Genomic DNA, 24,445 nt, shown 5'->3' on the forward strand with positions numbered 1-24,445 from the left:
ACCCGTCCCCCCACGCCGCTCCCGATATTCAGCTGGCCTGTTGTTTTAGGGCCCGCCCTGAGGTGCATCTTTTAATTGTTCTCACATAAGAACGCACCAATTTTTGGATGGGCTTTCACCAAAGGACATCAGTTATTATTTGTATTTGTTTTATGTATCTATTTATTACTATGTTGTTCATTATGTTATTCGTACAATGCCGCCCACTCGGGTTAAATGAGATAACTGACAAAATCAGACTAACTAGTCTGTTTTATTGGCTCAGTTGATTGATTACCTGCCTTGTGCTTCACAAGCCTGTGGCGAGTTCAAGTCAATCCAGACGTTTGCTATTTCCCCTGGATAGGTATGGGCAGCGGCCTGTGGCAGCAGCTGCGCTAGGGGTCAGGTGGCGTCAGAGGGCAGTACGGACCGTTGCCACGCACTGCGGCACATTAAACTTTCACCATAGAATTCTGCTATCAAAATATAGTTATGTAACAGGATGGTAGGGGTCAGGACTTACACAGCAAATACTGCTTAGCGCGAGCTCTGGTCCCAGAAATCCATCCATTCAAAAGGTTTTAAGTGCACCTTTAACAAGAAAACGTCAAGCTGTCAGCTAATTTTAATCAGGCATTTCAGCTACCCTATTAATTACTAAAGCCATAGTTTTCCCAGGTAGGATATATATATATATATATATATATATATATATATATAATATATATATACATGCTATCAATTACTACACAGCTGCTAGTGTTCTCCAGAAAATCTGTGAGCTAAAATTATGGATGAGTTATTTAACCTATGTGTACCTATAGTTTTCCAACGCCGGATAAACACGCGTCATTATTTAGTACACAGCTGTCACGTTCCTCAGAAAACTTGTTAGCTGAATCTATGGATGAGTTATGTAGCCAATGGGTTAATTGAATGCCACTGAATGTTTTGTGTCTGGTGAACACTTTTATTTTATGCTTAGGTTTCATTGCATCCTTTCCAAAAAATGTTACGGATTGTATTACTTTTATTGATATTTAACCCGTCCTATTCGTGTGTGCTTGGCAACTGTAGCATGCGGTTCGGTACTATTCCGTGTTTTTGAAGAAATCTCTTATCCGATCCAAAGCAATCTGTTCATGGATCCGCAAGCCACCGATTTAACCAGTCCGTGTAGTGTTCTGATGTTCTTTCGATCACCCCAATTAGGCGAGGCTTACAAGGAAATATTCGTTTTCTCATGGGGAAACACATTTGTGGCTTATGCACAGCAGAGACAGAGCAAAGACGGGCCAGCATTGTATCGCCCAATGGGCGTATACCCAAACTGTCCAGTTTTGAAGCAGGGCGTGGCCGGAAGCATGCAGGTCTGTGTCGCGGCTCTCAAAGAGGAAAGTGGTCACCTCACCTATTTAAGGCTGCCACAATATTTCGGAGACACATTCACTGCAGCCCACCCCGGCCTGCAATACATCCACCGCCATGAAGGTGAGTACTTCCGAATGGGTAGAGCGTTTGATGCAGTGCGTCGGCGACTTGTAGTCTCTCCACCATCCAGCAGCGAGCGAACCACAGGGCTGTGATCTGGTCCTCTGCGTTCCCGTGCTGAGCCGGTAGCGGCTGACATGGCTGACTGCTGCCACCAGTCGATGCACATACTGTCGATGCAAGCTGACGATGTCATATATCATCACCTATGTAAATTATCCCTGCAACATTCCAGACGCGTTAACAGGCCATGACCCTCGCCTATTTGTACCTGCATAGTTCAAGGCGCCCAGTAGCATGGCGGGAGATAATTATCGATGTGCGGTCTGTTTCAGCTGGTGATTCTGTCCTGCCTGGTGGCTGCCGCTGTTGCCGGCGGCTTTGGCTACGGCCCCAGAGGTCGTGGCTTTGTCTACGGCGGCCTTGGTGGATACGGCGGCTACGGCGGCTATGGCGGCTACGGAGGATACAGCGGCTATGGCGGCTACAAGGGATACGGCGGTTACGGCGGCCGCGGTCTTTACAAATACGGCGGTTACGGCGGATACGGCGGGTACGGCGGTTATGGCGACTACGGTGGTTACGGCGGCTACGGTGGTTACGGCGGCTACGGCGGTTACAGCGGATACGGTGGTTATGGCGGCTACGGCGGTTACGGTGGTTATGGCGGCTACGGCGGTTACCACGGTTACAGCTATAAAGGCTACTGAGGATATGGCCGGCACTAAAGCAAGGGCCAAAAATGTGGCCTTTACTTCAACGTGACACAGATGTTATAATTGTCTTCAGACCAAGCTCTTCATGAATAGGATGCATGCTTATATACACATAAGCCAGCCCGTCAAGTGTGCATATGTGTATGGCTGTATGTTAGGGCCCTGTGTCGAATAAAACAGCACGGATTCAAACTCTGGGTGAACGATGAAAGCTGGGACAAGGCCTGTGATCGCGATTTACATTGGTCGGGGTCCATCAGTCAATGAGAGCTCCCTTCTTCAAGGGCCCAGTTGGAAGTCTGGTCCGAAGCAAATATGCAAATATTTGGGTGCAATACAAAAAGGCCTGATCTGGTCTAAATGGTCCCAAACGTTTTGGACCATCGCTGGCATGGCGCTCCCCTGATCTGCCAGTGTGCGGCTATGATAGCACACAAGTTGGAGAACAGCATTCAGATCAACGATTTTGCCAAAACCATTCCGAATTTCAGCATGCACGCTGCATTGCCACTATACGGTCATCATCTCATCACCACGTCACTGCCACTAGACTTCAAATGGCGGAGTCAAATGAAGGACGAAATATTAAAAACTGGGCTGCAAGAGTGAAATGGTTTGAGTTTTGCTGGACTCATGCCACTGATTTTGTGCTGTCAGAGGTCGATGTCATGGTTTAGGGATGGACATGACCCCAAAAAGACATGCAATATTTCACCCCTGCAGACAGTTTGTCGAGAAGCGTGGGAACGGCGTTCAGCAGCCGAAGTGACGAGCGTGAGCTCCAACATACACAGTACGAGGACTTTCATATTGAAAAGGCTGACGCGTGATTCATTTGTTCTGATATTTCTGGAGGGTTGTAATAATTACGTTCAATACCTCGGGGGTTGTAACATTTTGCGCGTGTGATTGCTTCACCAGAGCGTGTGGTCATGCCCTTGACAGTTTCGGGTCTGAGAATGCAGACTACTATTACTCACGTTCTGTAAATTGTGGGTGACGCATCCCCATGCCCCATGGTGTCACCACCGCTGATGGCGACGCCCACAAGGGTGCGACCTACATGTGGTGGGACATGGCACGCCGCTTAATCCGCGCGCGACGGGGGGGGGGGGGAAGTTGACTTCCAGTTCGACGGTTTTTCGCGCACAGGTAAATAACGAACGCTTGCAGCAACAGTGAATTTGCAGTACCTGTTGGTCTATCGGTTTGGCATGCTATGTGCTGATTGGAGTTCTGGTCTATTAACATTAGGGACCTCAGGTCAGATCAAAGGGCCAATATTTAAACACTTCAACCACACATAATTTTGCTTTGGGTCATTTGTCATTGCTCATACTTGTAGAAATGGAACATGATGGTACCTACAGTCTGCAAATTTCATGATTGCTTATAACATCCAAAGTCAGTGATCTAAAATCGGACAAATTTTTACTATATTTTGGAATTGATGCAAATTCGTACTATGTTGCGTAGCTTTGGTGTATGTATATAAAGAAGAATACTCACTCACGTGCGCAGCCATCATATTTCCACAGCACACATGACCGTGGTACGGGTCATGACGTATCTCCACAGGCACTTTCTGTAGATACTTGTTGAGCACAAAGTAGGGAGTTTTGAAAGGTGATATTAGATGAATAATTCGAATACGCCGCTTAAATTATGTTGTGATATCACTCTGATGCATAATGTGGTCACAAAAATCTGAGAAAAGGTGCAAGGTCACGTGGGGTCATCGAAGGTAAGTGACCTACGTTGCCAATGGCGCAGAAACCAGATGAGCGAGTGTGACGCATGTAACCACATCTTCATCGTGTTAGTGAAGCTGATAGCGTCTCATTTCATGCACCAACGTGCTTGTTCTTAATTTGTTTCAAATACATTGTCAAACGTCGAAGGCACTATGTGTAATGTGGACGACAGCTGTGGCATCTTCGGTACCTACAGATGTACAAAACATTATTTTGGACAACAGAAAAGCATTGAACTAATCATATGGACCCGGTTAGCTTTTTAAACTTAACATCAGCATGGTTTGTAGGTTTGACCCCACTGAATTCAAATGTCCTCTAGGTCACCAAAGTGGTATTTTTTGTCCGGAATTTTCTGCACAGTTGGTAATTTTCTACACAGTTTTCTGCACATTTGCACCTCTTGACGTGAACTTAATTAGAAGCATGTCGCAGAATCCTTTATACAAAAAGAATCCATTATCACCACAGGTGGTCCAATAACTTTTGGCATAGAGACTTCAATATTTCGAAAAGGGTCATTGGCTGACATGGGGACGAAGGCCCCGGTCGGTACAGAAGCCCCGGACTGAGACAGGGCACTCCCATTATCTTCCATTGAGGGCGAGAAAACGCAAGATGTCCTCTAGTATTCAAAGACCCGTCCGTGTCTCTGCTCAGCTAATGACCCCCTGGCTGACACGGGACCCCTGAAATGTGGATCCCTGGTCGTCATAGAAGCCCCCCTCCCCCCCCGCATTGCTGCAAAGCTCCCAGGCTTGTCCTTTCATAGGAAATAGAGCCCAGGGCTCATACAACACAGAGCCGACTGCTCGTTGTTTGTGGTCTCTTGCTAATAGAGTAGACCGTATTGTCCAAGGGCTCCCAATCAGTGTAAGACGCACTCTGACTGATATTTGAGGTCACGGCCTCACCTCAATGTGACAAATGCCTTTGGGCCATTTAGTCTTCCAGTCGGGTCTTTTATCTTTTTTTTGGAGGGGCCCTTAGGGTCCCTTTCTGGACACCCTTCAGACCCCTTTAGAAAATGCACCTGGCCCAATCGGACCTAATTGTCGACACCGGGCCTCCTGTTCGGCATTGTGTGCTGATTGGCACAGAGCCGCTCACTACATCAGGGACCCTGACCAATGCAAATCGCAGACCTCGGCCTTGTTCCTGTTTGCGCAATGAGCCTAGGGCACAAAGCGGTACGGAGCCAACTGTTCGGAATTGATGGTCTCGGCCCGAAATAGAGGCCCGTGTGGCACCAGGAATCCTCAGTCGGTGTAATAGGGCCCCTGACTTACGTTTGCGGTCTCGGTTCCACGAGCGAAGATCTTGATGTGACCGACAGATTATGCTTCGGGTAGTTCGGGCCCTTCAGACTTCCAATTGGGCCCTTGGTCGTTGGTCCCGATCAGTCATTCGGGCCCCACATTGAGCTCGCTCGAACACCACCACTAGACAGCTTGGAGCCCTTTGCCAACACAGGACCTTTCCTAGGGCACTGTGGGTTCTTGAACGACAAAGGGAGCCCTTATTAACCAGGGAACCCCGACCAATGTAAATTGACGGCCCGGGCTTGACACTTTCGGGTGTGAGAATCCAGGCGACAATCACTCACGTTCTGTAAATTGTGGGTGACGTGTCCCCATGCCCCACGGCGTCACCACTGCTGATGGCGGCGCCCACAAGGGTGCGACCGGCATATGCTGAGACAAGGCACGCTGCTGAACCCGCGCGCGGCGGGGGGGGGGGAAGTTGACTTCCCCAACGGTTTTTCGCACACAGGTAAATAACGAACGCTTGCAGCAACAGTAAATTTTCAGTACCTGTTCATCTATCAATTTGGCATGCTATGTGCTAATTGAGGTTTTGCTCTACTAAGATTAGGGACCTCAGGGCAGGTCAAAGACACCAAACCTTAAAAGACTTTGACCGCACATAATTTTGTTGTGGGTCATTTGCCATTGTTCACACTTGTAGTAATAAAACATGATGGTACCTACAATTTGCACCTTTCAAATTTGTTCGGACAATGCAAAGTCATTGGCCTGAAATCGGGCAAAGTTTTTCGATGTTTTGGAAATGATGCAAATTTGTAGTATTTTGTGTAGCTTTGGTGCATGTATGTAAAGAAAAGTACTCACTCACATGCACAGCCATAGGACAACCACAAAAGACATGGCAGTGTCCCAGGTCATGACCTATCTCCACGGGCATCTTCTGCAAAACACGTGCCGAGCTGACTACAGGCAGTTTTAGGAAATAATTTTGGACGCAGAACTCGAATACTCCGCCGAGAACACGTTGTGATACCATTCAATGTACCAGATATCAGGCTAGTGATGTCACCACGCAAGCAAGGACAACATCTGACTATACGGTGATTATGGGCCAGAGCCGTAAGAAGCCCCGTGCAGGTTCTTGCCACCTCGTCTGGAAAAAGAAGCATGAACGCGCGACATAATGTGGAGATAGCCAAGCGCACGCTAGATACCGGGATCAGTGTTCAGCGGCACTGCTGGTTTCGTGTTTGTATTGAGGTTGCATACGTTAGATGTTTCCAGCTGCAAGCAGTCGACCGTCTCGGAATTCAGAGTCTCGTTATTACTCGTTATTACTCGTCATTACTCGTTAGTCCCATAACTTGTTATGAAGCAAGCGTTCACGTATGTCGAATTGCATTGTTTTATGTCGCTGAACCCTTCTCCCAGTATCTAACGTGCGCTTGACTGTCTCCACATTGTGCTGCGTGTAGAGGTTTCTTTTCGGAGACGAGGTGACAAGAACCTGCACGGGGCTTCTTATATCTCTTACCCATAATCACCGTATAGCCAGATGCTGTCGCTTGCGTGGTGACATCACTTGCCTCATATCTGGTACATTGAATGGTATCACAACGTGTTCTCGGCGGAGTATTCGAATTATGCGTCCAAAATTATTTCCTAAAACTGCCTCTATTCAGCTCGGCATGTGTTTTGCAGAAGGTGTCCGTGGAGATACGTCATGACCTGGGACACGGTCATGTCTTCTGTGGACATACGATGGCTGTGCATGTGAGTGAGTACATTTCTTTATATACATGCACCAGAGTTACACAAAATACTACAAATTTGCATCATTTCCAAAACATTGAAAAACTTTGTCCGATTTCAAGCCACTGACTTTGCATTGTCCGAACAAATTTGAAAGGTGCAAATTGTAGGTACCATCATGTTTTATTACTACAAGTGTGAACAATGGCAAATGACCCACAACAAAATTATGTGCGGTCAAAGTCTTTTAAGGTTTGGTGTCTTTGACCTGCCCTGAGGTCCCTAATCTTAGTAGAGCAAAACCTCAATTAGCACATAGCATGCCAAATTGATAGATGAACAGGTACTGAAAATTTACTGTTGCTGCAAGCGTTCGTTATTTACCTGTGTGCGAAAAAGCGTTGGGGAAGTCAACTTCCCCCCCCCCCCCGCCGCGCGCGAGTTCAGCAGCGTGCCTTGTCTCAGCATATGCCGGTGGCACCCTTGTGGGCGCCGCCATCAGCAGTGGTGACGCCGTGGGGCATGGGGACACGTCACCCACAATTTACAGAACGTGAGTGATTGTCGCCTGGATTCTCACACCCGAAAGTGTCAAGCCCGGGCCGTCAGTTTACATTGGTCGGGGTTCCCTGGTTAATAAGGGCTCCCTTTGTCGTTCAAGAACCCACAGTGCACTAAGAAACGTCCTGTGTTGGCAAAGGGCTCCAAGCTGTCTAGTGGTGGTGTTCGAGCGAGCTCAATGTGGGGCCCGAATGACTGATCGGGACCAACGACCAAGGGCCCAATTGGAAGTCTGAAGGGCCCGAACTACCCGAAGCATAATCTGTCGGTCACATCAAGATCTTCGCTCGTGGAACCGAGACCGCAAACGTAAGTCAGGGGCCCTATTACATCGACTGAGGATTCCTGGTGCCACACGGACCTCTATTTCGGGCCGAGACCATCAATACCGAACAGTTGGCTCCGTACCGCTTTGTGCCCTAGGCTCATTGCGCAAACAGGAACAAGGCCGAGGTCTGCGATTTGCATTGGTCAGGGTCCCTGATGTAATGAGCGGCTCTGTGCCAATCAGCACACAATGCCGAACAGGAGGCCCGGTGTCGACAATTAAGTCCGATTGGGCCAGGTGCATTTTCTAAAGGGGTCTGAAGGGTGTCCAGAAAGGGACCCTAGGGGGCCCTCCAGAAAAAAGATAAAAGACCCGACTGGAAGGCTAAATGGCCCAAAGGCATATGTCACATTGAGGTGAGGCCGTGACCTCAAATATCAGTCAGAGTGCGTCTTACACTGATTGGGAGCCCTTGGACAATACGGTCTACTCTATTAGCAAGAGACCACAAACAACGAGCAGTCGGCTCTGTGTTGTATGAGCCCTGGGCTCTATTTCCTATGAAAGGACAAGCCTGGGAGCTTTGCAGCAATGGGGGGGGGGAGGGGGGGTTCTATGACGACCAGGGATCCACATTTCAGGGGTCCCGTGTCAGCCAGGGGGTCATTAGCTGAGCAGAGACACGGACGGGTCTTTGAATACTAGAGGACATCTTGCGTTTTCTCGCCCTCAATGGAAGATAATGAGAGTGCCCTGTCTCAGTCCGGGCCTTCTGTACCGACCGGGGCCTTCGTCCCCATGTCAGCCAATGACCCTTTTCGAAATATTGAAGTCTCTATGCCAAAAGTTATTGGACCACCTGCGGTGATAATGGATTCTTTTTGGATAAAGGATTCTGCGACATGCTTCTAATTAAGTTCACGTCAAGAGGTGCAACTGTGCAGAAAACTGTGTAGAAAATTACCAACTGTGCAGAAAATTCCAGGACAAAAAATACCACTTTGGTGACCTAGAGGACATTTGAATTCAGTGGGGTCAAACCTACAAACCATGCTGATGTTAAGTTTAAAATGCTAGCCGGGTCCATATGATAAGTTCAATGCTTTTCTGTTGTCCAAAATAATGTTTTGTACATCTGTAGGTACCGAAGATGCCACAGCTGTCGTCCACATTACACATAGTGCCTTCGACGTTTGACAATGTATTTGAAACAAATTAAGAACAAGCACGTTGGTGCATGAAATGAGACGCTATCAGCTTCACTAACACGATGAAGCTGTGGTTACATGCGTCACACTCGCTCATCTGGTTTCTGCGCCATTGGCAACGTAGGTCACTTACCTTCGATGACCCCACGTGACCTTACATCTCTTCTCAGATTTTTGTGACCACATTATGCATCAGAGTGATATCACAACATAATTTAAGCGGCGCATTCGAATTATTCATCTAATATCACCTTTTAAAACTCCCTATTTTGTGCTCAACAAGTATCTACAGAAAGTGCCTGTGGAGATACGTCATGACCCGTACCACGGTCATGTGTGCTGTGGAAATATGATGGCTGCGCACGTGAGTGAGTATTCTTCTTTATATACATACACCAAAGCTACGCAACATACTACGAATTTGCATCAACTCCAAAATATAGTAAAAATTTGTCCGATTTTAGATCACCGACTTTGGATGTTATAAGCAATCATGAAATTTGCAGACTGTAGGTACCATCATGTTCCATTTCTACAAGTGTGAGCAATGACAAATGACCCAAAGCAAAATTATGTGTGGTTGAAGTGTTTAAAGATTGGCCCTTTGATCTGACCTGAGGTCCCTAATGTTAATAGACCAGAACTCCAATCAGCACATAGCATGCCAAACCGATAGACCAACAGGTACTGCAAATTCACTGTTGCTGCAAGCGTTCGTTATTTACCTGTGCGCGAAAAACAGTCGAACTGGAAGTCAACTTCCCCCCCCCCGCCGCGCGCGGAATAAGCGGCGTGCCATGTCCCACCACATGTAGGTCGCACCCTTGTGGGCGTCGCCATCAGCGGTGGTGACACCATGGGGCATGGGGATGCGTCACCCACAATTTACAGAACGTGAGTAATAGTAGTCTGCATTCTCAGGCCCGAAACTGTCAAGGGCATGACCACACGGTCTGGTGAAGCAATCACACGCGCAAAATGTTACAACCCCCGAGGTATTGAACGTAATTATTACAACACTCCAGAAATATCAGAACAAATGCATCACGCGTCAGCCTTTTCAATATGAAGCTCCTCGTACTGTGTATGTTGGAGCTCACGCTCGTCACTTCGGCTGCTGAACGCCGTTCCCACGCTTCTCGACAAACTGTCTGCAGGGGTGAAATATTGCATGTCTTTTTGGGGTCATGTCCATCCCTAAACCATGACATCGACCTCTGACAGCACAAAATCAGTGGCATGAGTCCAGCAAAACTCAAACCATTTCACTCTTGCAGCCCAGTTTTTAATATTTCGTCCTTCATTTGATTCCGCCATTTGAAGTCTAGTGGCAGTGACGTGGTGATGAGATGATGACCGTATAGTGGCAATGCAGCGTGCATGCTGAAATTCGGAATGGTTTTGGCAAAATCGTTGATCTGAATGCTGTTCTCCAACTTGTGTGCTATCATAGCCGCACACTGGCAGATCAGGGGAGCGCCATTCCAGCGATGGTCCAAAACGTTTGGGACCATTTAGACCAGATCAGGCCTTTTTGTATTGCACCCAAATATTTGCATGTTTGCTTCGGACCAGACTTCCAAATGGGCCCTTGAAGAAGGGAGCTCTCATTGACTAATGGACCCCGACCAATGTAAATCGCGATCACAGGCCTTGTCCCAGCTTTCATCGTTCACCCAGAGTTTGAATCCGTGCTGTTTTATTCGACACAGGGCCCTAACCTACAGCCATACACATATGCACACTTTACGGGCTGGCTTATGTGTATATAAGCATGCATCCTATTCATGAAGAGCTTGGTCTGAAGACAATTATAACATCTGTGTCACGTTGAAGTAAAGGCCACATTTTTGACCCTTGCTTTAGTGCCGGCCATATCCTCAGTAGCCTTTATAGCTGTAACCGTGGTAACCGCCGTAGCCGCCATAACCAAAGCGGCCACCATAACCACCATAGCCGCCGTACCGTCCATAGCCGCCATAACCGCCATAGCCGCCGTAACCGCCGTATCCGCCATAACCAACGTGGCCGCGGTAACCACCGTAACCGCCGTAACCGCCGTAACCGCCGTATTTGTAAAGACCGCGGCCGCCGTAGCCACCGTATCCCTTGTAACCGCCATAGCCGCCGTATCCTCTGCAGCCGCCATAGCCGCAGTAGCCGCCGTAGCCACCGCCATAACCTCCGAGGCCGTAGTCGCCAAAGCCGCTGGCAACGGCGACAGCCACCAGGCAGGACAGAATCACCAGCTGAAACAGACCGCACATCGATAATTATCTCCCGCCATGCTACTGGGCGCCTTGAACTATGCAGGTACAAATAGGCGAGGGTCATGGCCTGTTAACGCGTCTGGAATGTTGCAGGGATAATTTACATAGGTGATGATATATGACATCGTCAGCTTGCATCGACAGTATGCGCATCGACTGGTGGCAGCAGTCAGCCATGTCAGCCGCTACCGGCTCAGCACGGGAACGCGGCGGATCAGATCACAGCCCTGTGGTTCGCTCGCTGCTGGATGGTGGAGAGACTACAAGTCGCCGACGCACTGCATCAAACGCTCTACCCATTCGGAAGTACTCACCTTCATGGCGGTGGATGTATTGCAGGCCGGGGTGGGCTGCAGTGAATGTGTCTCCGAAATATTGTGGCAGCCTTAAATAGGTGAGGTGAACACACCTGCCTTTCCTCTTTGAGAGCCGCGACACAGACGTGCATGCTTCCGGCCACGCCCTGCTTCAAAACTGGACTGTTTGGGTAAACGCCCATTGGGCGATACAATGCTGGCCCGTCTTTGCTCTGTCTCTGCTGTGCATAAGCCACAAATGTGTTTCCCCATGAGAAAACGAATATTTCCTTGTAAGCCTCGCCTAATTGGGGTGATCGAAAGAACATCAGAGCACTACACGGACTGGTTAAATCGGTGGCTTGCGGATCCATGAACAGATTGCTTTGGATCGGATAAGAGATTTCTTCAAAAACACGGAATAGGACCGAACCGCATGCTACAGTTGCCAAGCACACACGAATAGGACGGGTTAAATATCAATAAAAGTAATATAATCCGTAACATTTTTTGGAAAGGATGCGATGAAACCTAAGCATAAAATAAAAGTGTTCACCAGACACAAAACATTCAGTGGCATTCAATTAACCCATTGGCTACATAACTCATCCATAGATTCAGCTAACAAGTTTTCTGAGGAACGTGACAGCTGTGTACTAAATAATGACGCGTGTATATCCGGCGTTGGAAAACTATAGGTACACATAGGTTAAATAACTCATCCATAATTTTAGCTGACAGATTTTCTGGAGAACACTAGCAGCTGTGTAGTAATTGATAGCATGTATATATATATATATATATATATATATATATATATATATATATATATCCTACCTGGGAAAACTATGGCTTTAGTAATTAATAGGGTAGCTGAAATGCCTGATTAAAATTAGCTGACAGCTTGACGTTTTCTTGTTAAAGGTGCACTTAAAACCTTTTGAATGGATGGATTTCTGGGACCAGAGCTCGCGCTAAGCAGTATTTGCTGTGTAAGTCCTGACCCCTACCATCCTGTTACATAACTATATTTTGGTAGCAGAATTCTATGGTGAAAGTTTAATGTGCCGCAGTGCGTGGCAACGGTCCGTACTGCCCTCTGACGCCACCTGACCCCTAGCGCAGCTGCTGCCACAGGCCGCTGCCCATACCTATCCAGGGGAAATAGCAAACGTCTGGATTGACTTGAACTCGCCACAGGCTTGTGAAGCACAAGGCAGGTAATCAATCAACTGAGCCAATAAAACAGACTAGTTAGTCTGATTTTGTCAGTTATCTCATTTAACCCGAGTGGGCGGCATTGTACGAATAACATAATGAACAACATAGTAATAAATAGATACATAAAACAAATACAAATAATCACTGATGTCCTTTGGTGAAAGCCCATCCAAAAATTGGTGCGTTCTTATGTGAGAACAATTAAAAGATGCACCTCAGGGCGGGCCCTAAAACAACAGGCCAGCTGAATATCGGGAGCGGTGGGGGGAGGGGTGGGGAGGGGAGGCGGAGTAGGGTTCAGCGGCGCAAAACAATACAATTCGACATACATGAATGCTTGCTTGATAACGCGTTATGACCGAAAATTCCGAAACGGTCGATTGCTTGCAGCTAAAACACCTAACGTATCCAACCTCAATACAAACACAAAACCAACAACGCCGCTGAACCCTTATCCCGGTATCTAGCGTGCACTTCACTGTCTCCACATTGTGCCGCGTATAGAGGCTTCTTTTTGGAGACGAGGTGACAAGAACGTGCACGGGCTTCTTACAGCTCTGGCCCATAATCACCGTATAGCCAGATGCTGTCGTTCCTTGCGTGGTGACATCACTTGCCTGATATCTGGTTCATTGAATGGTATCACAGCTTGTTCTCGATTGAGTATTCGAATTCTGCGTCCAAAATTACTTCCTAAACCTGCCTATATTTAGCTCGGCATGTGTTTTGCAGAAGGTGCCTGCGGAGATAGGTTATGACCTGGGACACGGCCATGTCTTCTGTGGACATGCGATGGGTGTGCATGGGAGTGAGTACTTTTCTTTATATGCATATACCAAAGCTACGCAAAGCGTTGCAATTTTGTTTCAGTTCCAACATATGACAAAAATTTCCCCGATTTCAGGTCACTGACTTTGCATTATCCAAACAAATATGACATTTGCAAACTGTACGTACCACCATGTTCTATTATTACAAGTGTGAGCAATGGCAAATGACCCACAACAAAATTATGTGTGGTCAAAGTCTTTTAAGTGTTGGTGTCTTTGACGTGACCTACCGTCCCTAATCGTAGTAGACCAAAACCTCAATTAGCACATAGCATGCCAAACTGATAGATGCACAGGTACTGAAAATTTACGGTCGCTGCATGCGTTCGTTATTTACCTACGCGCGAAAAACCGTACGGGCAAGTCAACTTTCCCCCCGGCTGAGCACGGGTTAAGCAGCGTGCCTTGTCCCACCACATGCCGGTCGCACCCTTGTGGGCGCAGCCACCAGCGGTGGTGACACGCTGGGGCATGGGGACGCGTCAGTTATAATTTACAGAACGAGAGTATAGAGAGAACAGCCGTCTGCATTCTCAGACCCGAAATTGTCAAGCGCGTGACTACGCGCTCTGGTGAAGCAGCCACACGCGCAAAATGTCACAACCCCAAACGTATTAAACGCGATTATTAAAACGCTCTAGAATTATAAGAACAAGTGCACCGCGCGCCAGCCTCTTCAATACGAAGCTCCTCGTACTGTGTGTGTGGGAGGTCACGCTCGTCACTTCGGCTGCTGAACGCCGTCCCACGCTTCTCGACAAACTGTCTGCAGGGGTGAAATATTGTATGCCTTTTTGGGCTCATGACTACCCCTAGACCTTCAACTGGATCTCTGACAGCACTAAACCACCGGCATGAATTCCGCGAAGCTCAAGCTATTTCACTTTTGCAGCTCAATTTTCAGGTTTCCGACTTCCAATTCACTCCGCCATTTGAAGTCTAGTGGCAGTGACTTGGTGATTAGATGATGACGTTATGGTGGCACTGCAGTGTGCATGCTGAAGTCTCGGAATAGTTTTGGCAAAATAGCTTATCTGAATGCTGTTTTCCTACTTGTGTAGTTTCGTAGCCACACACTGGCAGATCAGGGGAGCGCCATTCCGGCGATGGTCCAGAACGTTTGGGACCATTTAGACCAGACCAGACCCTTTTGTTTTGCATCCAAATCTCTGCATATTTGTTTGGGTCCAGACTTCCAACTGGTCTCTTGGTCGTTGGTCCCGATTAGCCATTCGGGGAACTCTTCGGGCTCTCTCGAACATCGCTACTGGCCAGCTTGGGATTCCTTGGCAGCAAAGGACCCCTGTTGGGCACTGTGGGTCTCTGAACAACTTAGGGAGCCTTCATTGACCGAGGGACCCCGGCCAATAGAAATCGCGGTCCTAGGCTTTGTCCCAGCTTCCTGCTTGGGAAATGATCAGGCCAAAGTCGTTATTGAGCCGACTATTAGGTACTGGTGGTGCCTGATCGATAAAGGGATCTTCGTCGACTTGAGTGCCCGTCATCATCGCAACTTGTCCTTTGACTGGTGTTAGAGGGCTCAGCCCGCAAATCTGGGTCATTTAATGCGACCTCTGGCCAGCCCTTCGGACCCTTAATCGCCGGCCCTCAGGGACACGAGGGACGCCACGAGACCTAAGAGGGCCACATGATCCTCGTGCCCTCTGCCTGCTTCACTGCCTCGAAATAAATCCGATACGTTTTAGGTTTCTGATCGCACTATTGACAAGTGCAGACCATCGTTTTGCCTAGTGTTCTACACAAGGATACCGCCGTTTCCCGAGACCGGCCCAACACTCAAGACTTGGGATTTTTGCCGCCGTGTACATAACCATGCTTTAAAAAGACTCAACCAGTTCTTCAAATTTCAGCAGCCTAGTTTCGCCTTACCTTGTGACATAATTATCATATTGTGTGACATAGTATATATTGCTCCCAGCAACAAGCTCTGCTTAGCCGGGTGGACTCCCTGGACATCCAGCTCAAAACCCACCACGAAAATGACCAGGTAATTCCCCCCTCCGACTTGTGTGACTGTATAGCCCTTACTAACACGGTGAATTGAGTGGTTGTAGCTTACTGGGCGGTTATAGCGGGCTGTCATTAGCTGACTTTTGCTAATGACTACTTTAAGCCTCATCTATGATTTTTCCCTACCTATTACATAACACAATTCCTTCGGGTCTGCGCTACCTCTTCGCCTGCTTCTTTACGTTTGTTCCATCTTCCTAGCTGGGAGTGCCGCAGCCTGATTTTATGTTTTCTGGTGTTAACGTACGGTTTACTGCGTCGCTGGGATTGAGGGAAGGGCACTCCTGGTTACCTGTGCTTGGGTAGCGGCATATAAAAAATTCTTCGGATCAAACATTGCTTATTCCACAATATTTATGATACTTTCCCAGCTCTTTTTTGGAACTTATTCCCAGCGTGGTTGTTCCGCTCAAACAGTATGACGAGTGGACAAGTGATGTCACCACGCAAGTAACGACAGTATCTGGCTGTACGATGATGATGGAAGATTGCTGTAAGAAGCCCTGTGTAGGTTATTGCCACCTCGTCTCCGGAAAGAAGCGTCTATACACGGCACAATGTGCAGATAGCCAAGTGCACGCTAGATACTGGGAGTAGTGTTCAGCGGTGTTGTTGATTTTCCATTTGTATTGAGGCTAGATACCTGAGGTGTTTTCAGCTGCAGGCAATCGCCCGACTCGAAATTCTCAGTCATAACGCCTTATCAAGCAAGCGTTCACAGATGTCGATTTGTATTGTTTTGTGCTGCTGAACCCTTCCCCCCTCCCCCTACCCCTCCCAATGTTGAGCTGACCTAATGTTTTAGGGCCTGCTTTGAGGTGGATCTTTTTTATTGTTTTCAGACAAGAGCTTTCCTTATTGTTTCGGGTGGGCTTTCCGCCAACGAACATCAGTTATTTTTATTTATGCAATCCCACCCACATCGGTTAAATGGGATTACTGAGAAGATCGGAGGGTACTAGTCTTATCCATTGGCTCAGTTGGTTGGTTACCTGCCTTGCGATCCACAAGCCCGTGACGGGGTGGGTTTGAGTCGACCCTGGAGCTCGCTATTTGGCCTGGACAGGTATGGCCTGTGGCCCGTGGTAGCAGCTGCGCTAAGGGTCAGCTGACGTCAGAGGGCAGCACGGACCGTAGCCGAACGTTGCGGCACGTTAAACTTTCGCCAGCAAATTCTGCCGTTGAAATGGAATTACGTGATCGGATGGTATGGTTCAGGACTTACACACCAGCACTGCTAAGCGCGAACCCTGCTTCCAGAAATCCACGAACTCAAAAGATTCCAAGTGCATTATTAGAAAGAAAATGCCAAGGGAATTCAGCTATTTATAATCAGGCATATCAGCTATCGTATTTGTCACTGGAGCTATAGTTTTCCAAGACAGGATATATACGCAGTAGTAATTTGTACAAAGCTGCCAGTGTTCAACAAAACATTTGTTGGCTGAATTTATGGATGATCTATGTAACCAATGGGTTCTCTGCACGCCACTGAATCTTTTGTGTTTTGGGAACACCTTTATGTTCCGGTTAGGTTTCAGTGCATCCTTTCAGACCACATTTCGGATTAGATTACTTTTATTGATATTTAACCCGTTATATACCTGCGTACTTGACAATTGTGGCATGTGGTTCGGTTCGAATCCGTGCTTTTGAAGAAATTTCTCATCCGATCCAAAACAATCTGTGGATGAATACGCAAGCCACGGATTTGTCCAACCCGTGTAATGGTCTGCTGGTCTTTTGCTTGGTCAAGTTAAGCGAGGCTTACAAGGAAATATTGGTGCTCTCACGGGGAATAACATGGCGTGCTTATGCACAGCAGAGACAGAGGAAAGCTTGACCAGCTTTGCATTACCCAATGGGGCGTTTACCCAAACAGTCCAGTTTCCAACAGGGCGTGGCCGTAGGCATGCACGCATTTGTCGCAGCTCTCAAAGAGTGAAAACAGGTGTGGTCCCCTTACCTATTTAAGGCTGCCAGAATATTTCGGAGGCACATTCACTGCAGTCCACTCCAGCCTGCAACACATCCGCCGCCATGAAGGTGCGTACTTCCGAATGGGTAAAGCGTTTGATGCAGCGCGTCGGCGACTTGTGGTCTCCCCGCCATCCAGCAGCGAGCGAACGGCAGGGCTGTGATCTGATCCACCGCGTTCATGTGCTGAGCCGGTAGCGGCTGACATGGCTGACTGCTGCCACCAGTCGATGAGCATGCTGTCGATGCAAGCTGACGATGTCATACATCATCACCTATGTAAATTATCCCTGCAACATTCCCGACACGTAACCAGGCCATTACCCTCGTCCATTTGTACCTGCATAGTTCAAGGCGCCCAGTAGCATGGCGGGAGATAATTATCGATGTGCGGTCTGTTTCAGCTGGTGATTCTGTCCTGCCTGGTGGCTGTCGCTGTTGCCGGCGGCTTTGGCTACGGCCCCAGAGGTCGTGGCTTTGGCTTCGGCGGCCTTGGTGGATACGGCGGCTACGGCGGCTATGGCGGCTACGGAGGATACAGCGGCTATGGCGGCTACAAGGGATACGGCGGTTACGGCGGCCGCGGTCTTTACAAATACGGCGGTTACGGCGGATACGGCGGGTACGGCGGTTATGGCGGCTACGGTGGTTACGGCGGCTACGGTGGTTACGGCGGCTACGGCGGTTACAGCGGATACGGTGGTTATGGCGGCTACGGCGGTTACGGTGGTTATGGCGGCTACGGCGGTTACCACGGTTACAGCTATAAAGGCTACTGAGGATATGGCCGGCACTAAAGCAAGGGCCAAAAATGTGGCCTTTACTTCAACGTGACACAGATGTTATAATTGTCTTCAGACCAAGCTCTTCATGAATAGGATGCATGCTTATATACACATAAGCCAGCCCGTAAAGTGTGCATATGTGTATGGCTGTAGGTTTGGGCCCTGTGTCGAATAAAACAGCACGGATTCAAACTCTGGGTGAACGATGAAAGCTGGGACAAGGCCTGTGATCGCGATTTACATTGGTCGGGGTCCATTAGTCAATGAGAGCTCCCTTCTTCAAGGGCCCAGTTGGAAGTCTGGTCCCAAGCAAATATGCAAATATTTGGATGCAATACAAAAAGGCCTGATCTGGTCTAAATGGTCCCAAACGTTTTGGACCATCGCTGGAATGGCGCTCCCCTGATCTGCCAGTGTGCGGCTATGATAGCACACAAGTTGGAGAACAGCATTCAGATCAACGATTTTGCCAAAACCATTCCGAATTTCAGCATGCACGCTGCATTGCCACTATACGGTCATCATCTCATCACCACGTCACTGCCACTAGACTTCAAATGGCGGAGTCAAATGAAGGACGAAATATTAAAAACTGGGCTGCAAGAGTGAAATGGTTTGAGTTTTGCTGGACTCATGCCACTGATTTTGTGCTGTCAGAGGTCGATGTCATGGTTTAGGGATGGACATGACCCCAAAAAGACATGCAATATTTCACCCCTGCAGACAGTTTGTCGAGAAGCGTGGGAACGGCGTTCAGCAGCCGAAGTGACGAGCGTGAGCTCCAACATACACAGTACGAGGAGCTTCATATTGAAAAGGCTGACGCGTGATGCATTTGTTCTGATATTTCTGGAGTGTTGTAACAATTACGTTCAATACCTCGGGGGTCGTAACATTTTGCGCGTGTGATTGCTTCACCAGAGCGTGTGGTCGTGCCCTTGACAGTTTTGGGTCTGAGAATGCAGACTACTATTACTCACGTTCTGTAAATTGTGGGTGACGCATCCCCATGCCCCATGGTGTCACCACCGCTGATGGCGACGCCCACAAGGGTGCGACCTACATGTGGTGGGACATGGCACGCCGCTTAATTCGCGCGCGGCGGGGGGGGGGGGAAGTTGACTTCCAGTTCGACTGTCTTTCGCGCACAGGTAAATAACGAACGCTTGCAGCAACAGTGAATTTGCAGTACCTGTTGGTCTATCGGGTTGGCATGCTATGTGCTGATTGGAGTTCTGGTCTATTAACATTAGGGACCTCAGGTCAGATCAAAGGGCCAATCTTTAAACACTTCAACCACACATAATTTTGTTTTGGGTCATTTGTCATTGCTCACACTTGTAGAAATGGAACATGATGGTACCTACAGTCTGCAAATTTCATGATTGCTTGTAACATCCAAAGTCGGTGATCTAAAATCGGACAAATTTTTACTATATTTTGGAGTTGATGCAAATTCGTAGTATGTTGCGTAGCTTTGGTGTATGTATATAAAGAAGAATACTCACTCACGTGCGCAGCCATCATATTTCCACAGCACACATGACCGTGGTACGGGTCATGACGTATCTCCACAGGCACTTTCTGTAGATACTTGTTGAGCACAAAATAGGGAGTTTTAAAAGGTGATATTAGATGAATAATTCGAATGCGCCGCTTAAATTATGTTGTGATATCACTCTGATGCATAATGTGGTCACAAAAATCTGAGAAGAGATGTAAGGTCACGTGGGGTCATCGAAGGTAAGTGACCTACGTTGCCAATGGCGCAGAAACCAGATGAGCGAGTGTGACGCATGTAACCACATCTTCATCGTGTTAGTGAAGCTGATAGCGTCTCATTTCATGCACCAACGTGCTTGTTCTTAATTTGTTTCAAATACATTGTCAAACGTCGAAGGCACTATGTGTAATGTGGACGACAGCTCTGGCATCTTCGGTACCTACAGATGTACAAAACATTATTTTGGACTATAGAAAAGCATTGAACTTATCATATGGACCCGGGTAGCATTTTAAATTTAACATCAGCATGGTTTGTAGGTTTGACCCCACTGAATTCAAATGTCCTCTAGGTCACCAAAGTGGTATTTTTTGTCCGGAATATTCTGCACAGTTGGTAATTTTCTACACAGTTTTCTGCACAGTTGCACCTCTTGACGTGAACTTAATTAGAAGCATGTCGCAGAATCCTTTATCCAAAAAGAATCCATTATCACCGCAGGTGGTCCAATAACTTTTGGCATAGAGACTTCAATATTTCGAAAAGGGTCATTGGCTGACATGGGGACGAAGGCCCCGGTCGGTACAGAAGCCCCGGACTGAGACAGGGCACTCTCATTATCTTCCATTGAGGGCGAGAAAACGCAAGATGTCCTCTAGTATTCAAAGACCCGTCCGTGTCTCTGCTCAGCTAATGACCCCCTGGCTGACACGGGACCCCTGAAATGTGGATCCCTGGTCGTCATAGAAGCCCCCCTCCCCCCCCCCATTGCTGCAAAGCTCCCAGGCTTGTCCTTTCATAGGAAATAGAGCCCAGGGCTCATACAACACAGAGCCGACTGCTCGTTGTTTGTGGTCTCTTGCTAATAGAGTAGACCGTATTGTCCAAGGGCTCCCAATCAGTGTAAGACGCACTCTGACTGATATTTGAGGTCACGGCCTCACCTCAATGTGACATATGCCTTTGGGCCATTTAGCCTTCCAGTCGGGTCTTTTATCTTTTTTCTGGAGGGCCCCCTAGGGTCCCTTTCTGGACACCCTTCAGACCCCTTTAGAAAATGCACCTGGCCCAATCGGACCTAATTGTCGACACCGGGCCTCCTGTTCGGCATTGTGTGCTGATTGGCACAGAGCCGCTCACTACATCAGGGACCCTGACCAATGCAAATCGCAGACCTCGGCCTTGTTCCTGTTTGCGCAATGAGCCTAGGGCACAAAGCGGTACGGAGCCAACTGTTCGGAATTGATGGTCTCGGCCCGAAATAGAGGCCCGTGTGGCACCAGGAATCCTCAGTCGGTGTAATAGGGCCCCTGACTTACGTTTGCGGTCTCGGTTCCACGAGCGAAGATCTTGATGTGACCGACAGATTATGCTTCGGGTACTTCGGGCCCTTCAGACTTCCAATTGGGCCCTTGGTCGTTGGTCCCGATCAGTCATTCGGGCCCCACATTGAGCTCGCTCGAACACCACCACTAGACAGCTTGGAGCCCTTTGCCAACACAGGACGTTTCTTAGTGCACTGTGGGTTCTTGAACGACAAAGGGAGCCCTTATTAACCAGGGAACCCCGAGCAATGTAAATTGACGGCCCGGGCTTGACACTTTCGGGTGTGAGAATCCAGGCGACAATCACTCACGTTCTGTAAATTGTGGGTGACGTGTCCCCATGCCCCACGGCGTCACCACTGCTGATGGCGGCGCCCACAAGGGTGCGACCGGCATATGCTGAGACAAGGCACGCTGCTGAACCCGCGCGCGGCGGGGGGGGGGGGAAGTTGACTTCCCCAACGGTTTTTCGCACACAGGTAAATAACGAACGCTTGCAGCAACAGTAAATTTTCAGTACCTGTTCATCTATCAATTTGGCATGCTATGTGCTAATTGAGGTTTTGCTCTACTAAGATTAGGGACCTCAGGGCAGGTCAAAGACACCAAACCTTAAAAGACTTTGACCGCACATAATTTTGTTGTGGGTCATTTGCCATTGTTCACACTTGTAGTAATAAAACATGATGGTACCTACAACTTGCACCTTTCAAATTTGTTCGGACAATGCAAAGTCATTGGCCTGAAATCGGGCAAAGTTTTTCGATGTTTTGGAAATGATGCAAATTTGTAGTATTTTGTGTAGCTTTGGTGCATGTATGTAAAGAAAAGTACTCACTCACATGCACAGCCATAGGACAACCACAAAAGACATGGCAGTGTCCCAGGTCATGACCTATCTCCACGGGCATCTTCTGCAAAACACGTGCCGAACTGACTACAGGCAGTTTTAGGAAATAGTTTTGGACGCAGAACTCGAATACTCCGCCGAGAACACGTTGTGATACCATTCAATGTACCAGATATCAGGCTAGTGATGTCACCACGCAAGCAAGGACAACATCTGAATATACGGTGATTATGGGCCAGAGCCGTAAGAAGCCCCGTGCAGGTTCTTGCCACCTCGTCTGGAAAAGAAGCATGAACGCGCGACATAATGTGGAGATAGCCAAGCGCACGCTAGATACCGGGATCAGTGTTCAGCGGCACTGCTGGTTTTGTGTTTGTATTGAGGTTGCATACGTTAGATGTTTCCAGCTGCAAGCAGTCGACCGTCTCGGAATTCAGAGTCTCGTTATTACTCGTTATTACTCGTCATTACTCGTTAGTCCCATAACTTGTTATGAAGCAAGCGTTCACGTATGTCGAATTGCATTGTTTTATGTCGCTGAACCCTTCTCCCAGTATCTAACGTGCGCTTGACTGTCTCCACATTGTGCTGCGTGTAGAGGTTTCTTTTCGGAGACGAGGTGACAAGAACCTGCACGGGGCTTCTTATATCTCTTACCCATAATCACCGTATAGCCAGATGCTGTCGCTTGCGTGGTGACATCACTTGCCTCATATCTGGTACATTGAATGGTATCACAACGTGTTCTCGGCGGAGTATTCGAATTATGCGTCCAAAATTATTTCCTAAAACTGCCTCTATTCAGCTCGGCATGTGTTTTGCAGAAGGTGTCCGTGGAGATACGTCATGACCTGGGACACGGTCATGTCTTCTGTGGACATACGATGGCTGTGCATGTGAGTGAGTACATTTCTTTATATACATGCACCAGAGCTACACAAAATACTACAAATTTGCATCATTTCCAAAACATTGAAAAACTTTGTCCGATTTCAGGCCACTGACTTTGCATTGTCCGAACAAATTTGAAAAGCGCAAATTGTAGGTACCATCATGTTTTATTACTACAAGTGTGAACAATGGCAAATGACCCACAACAAAATTATGTGCGGTCAAAGTCTTTTAAGGTTTGGTGTCTTTGACCTGCCCTGAGGTCCCTAATCTTAGTAGAGCAAAACCTCAATTAGCACATAGCATGCCAAATTGATAGATGAACAGGTACTGAAAATTTACTGTTGCTGCAAGCGTTCGTTATTTACCTGTGTGCGAAAAAGCGTTGGGGAAGTCAACTTCCCCCCCCCCGCCGCGCGCGGGTTCAGCAGCGTGCCTTGTCTCAGCATATGCCGGTCGCACCCTTGTGGGCGCCGCCATCAGCAGTGGTGACGCCGTGGGGCATGGGGACACGTCACCCACAATTTACAGAACGTGAGTGATTGTCGCCTGGATTCTCACACCCGAAAGTGTCAAGCCCGGGCCGTCAATTTACATTGCTCGGGGTTCCCTGGTTAATAAGGGCTCCCTTTGTCGTTCAAGAACCCACAGTGCCCTAAGAAAGGTCCTGTGTTGGCAAAGGGCTCCAAGCTGTCTAGTGGTGGTGTTCGAGCGAGCTCAATGTGGGGCCCGAATGACTGATCGGGACCAACGACCAAGGGCCCAATTGGAAGTCTGAAGGGCCCGAAGTACCCGAAGCATAATCTGTCGGTCACATCAAGATCTTCGCTCGTGGAACCGAGACCGCAAACGTAAGTCAGGGGCCCTATTACATCGACTGAGGATTCCTGGTGCCACACGGGCCTCTATTTCGGGCCGAGACCATCAATACCGAACAGTTGGCTCCGTACCGCTTTGTGCCCTAGGCTCATTGCGCAAACAGGAACAAGGCCGAGGTCTGCGATTTGCATTGGTCAGGGTCCCTGATGTAATGAGCGGCTCTGTGCCAATCAGCACACAATGCCGAACAGGAGGCCCGGTGTCGACAATTAAGTCCGATTGGGCCAGGTGCATTTTCTAAAGGGGTCTGAAGGGTGTCCAGAAAGGGACCCTAAGGGCCCCTCCAAAAAAAAGATAAAAGACCCGACTGGAAGGCTAAATGGCCCAAAGGCATTTGTCACATTGAGGTGAGGCCGTGACCTCAAAT

General features: G+C 48.3%; 1 protein-coding gene across 1 annotated transcript; it reads left to right on the plus strand.

The window, feature by feature from the left end:
• The first annotated feature begins 1,455 nt into the window (after positions 1–1,455).
• On the plus strand, positions 1,456–18,586 carry LOC119110324 (glycine-rich cell wall structural protein). Its single transcript, XM_037234102.1, has 2 exons — positions 1,456–1,473; positions 18,030–18,586. Exons 1-2 carry the CDS (start codon positions 1,468–1,470, stop codon positions 18,402–18,404), a joined length of 381 nt encoding a protein of 126 aa, XP_037089997.1. The 5' UTR covers positions 1,456–1,467; the 3' UTR covers positions 18,405–18,586.
• Positions 18,587–24,445: the final 5,859 nt, after the last annotated feature.

Source organism: Pollicipes pollicipes, unplaced genomic scaffold (genome assembly GCF_011947565.3).
Source record: "Pollicipes pollicipes isolate AB1234 unplaced genomic scaffold, Ppol_2.1 Scaffold_2555;HRSCAF=2994_pilon_pilon_pilon, whole genome shotgun sequence".
Classification (NCBI taxonomy): Eukaryota; Metazoa; Arthropoda; class Thecostraca; order Pollicipedomorpha; family Pollicipedidae; genus Pollicipes; species Pollicipes pollicipes.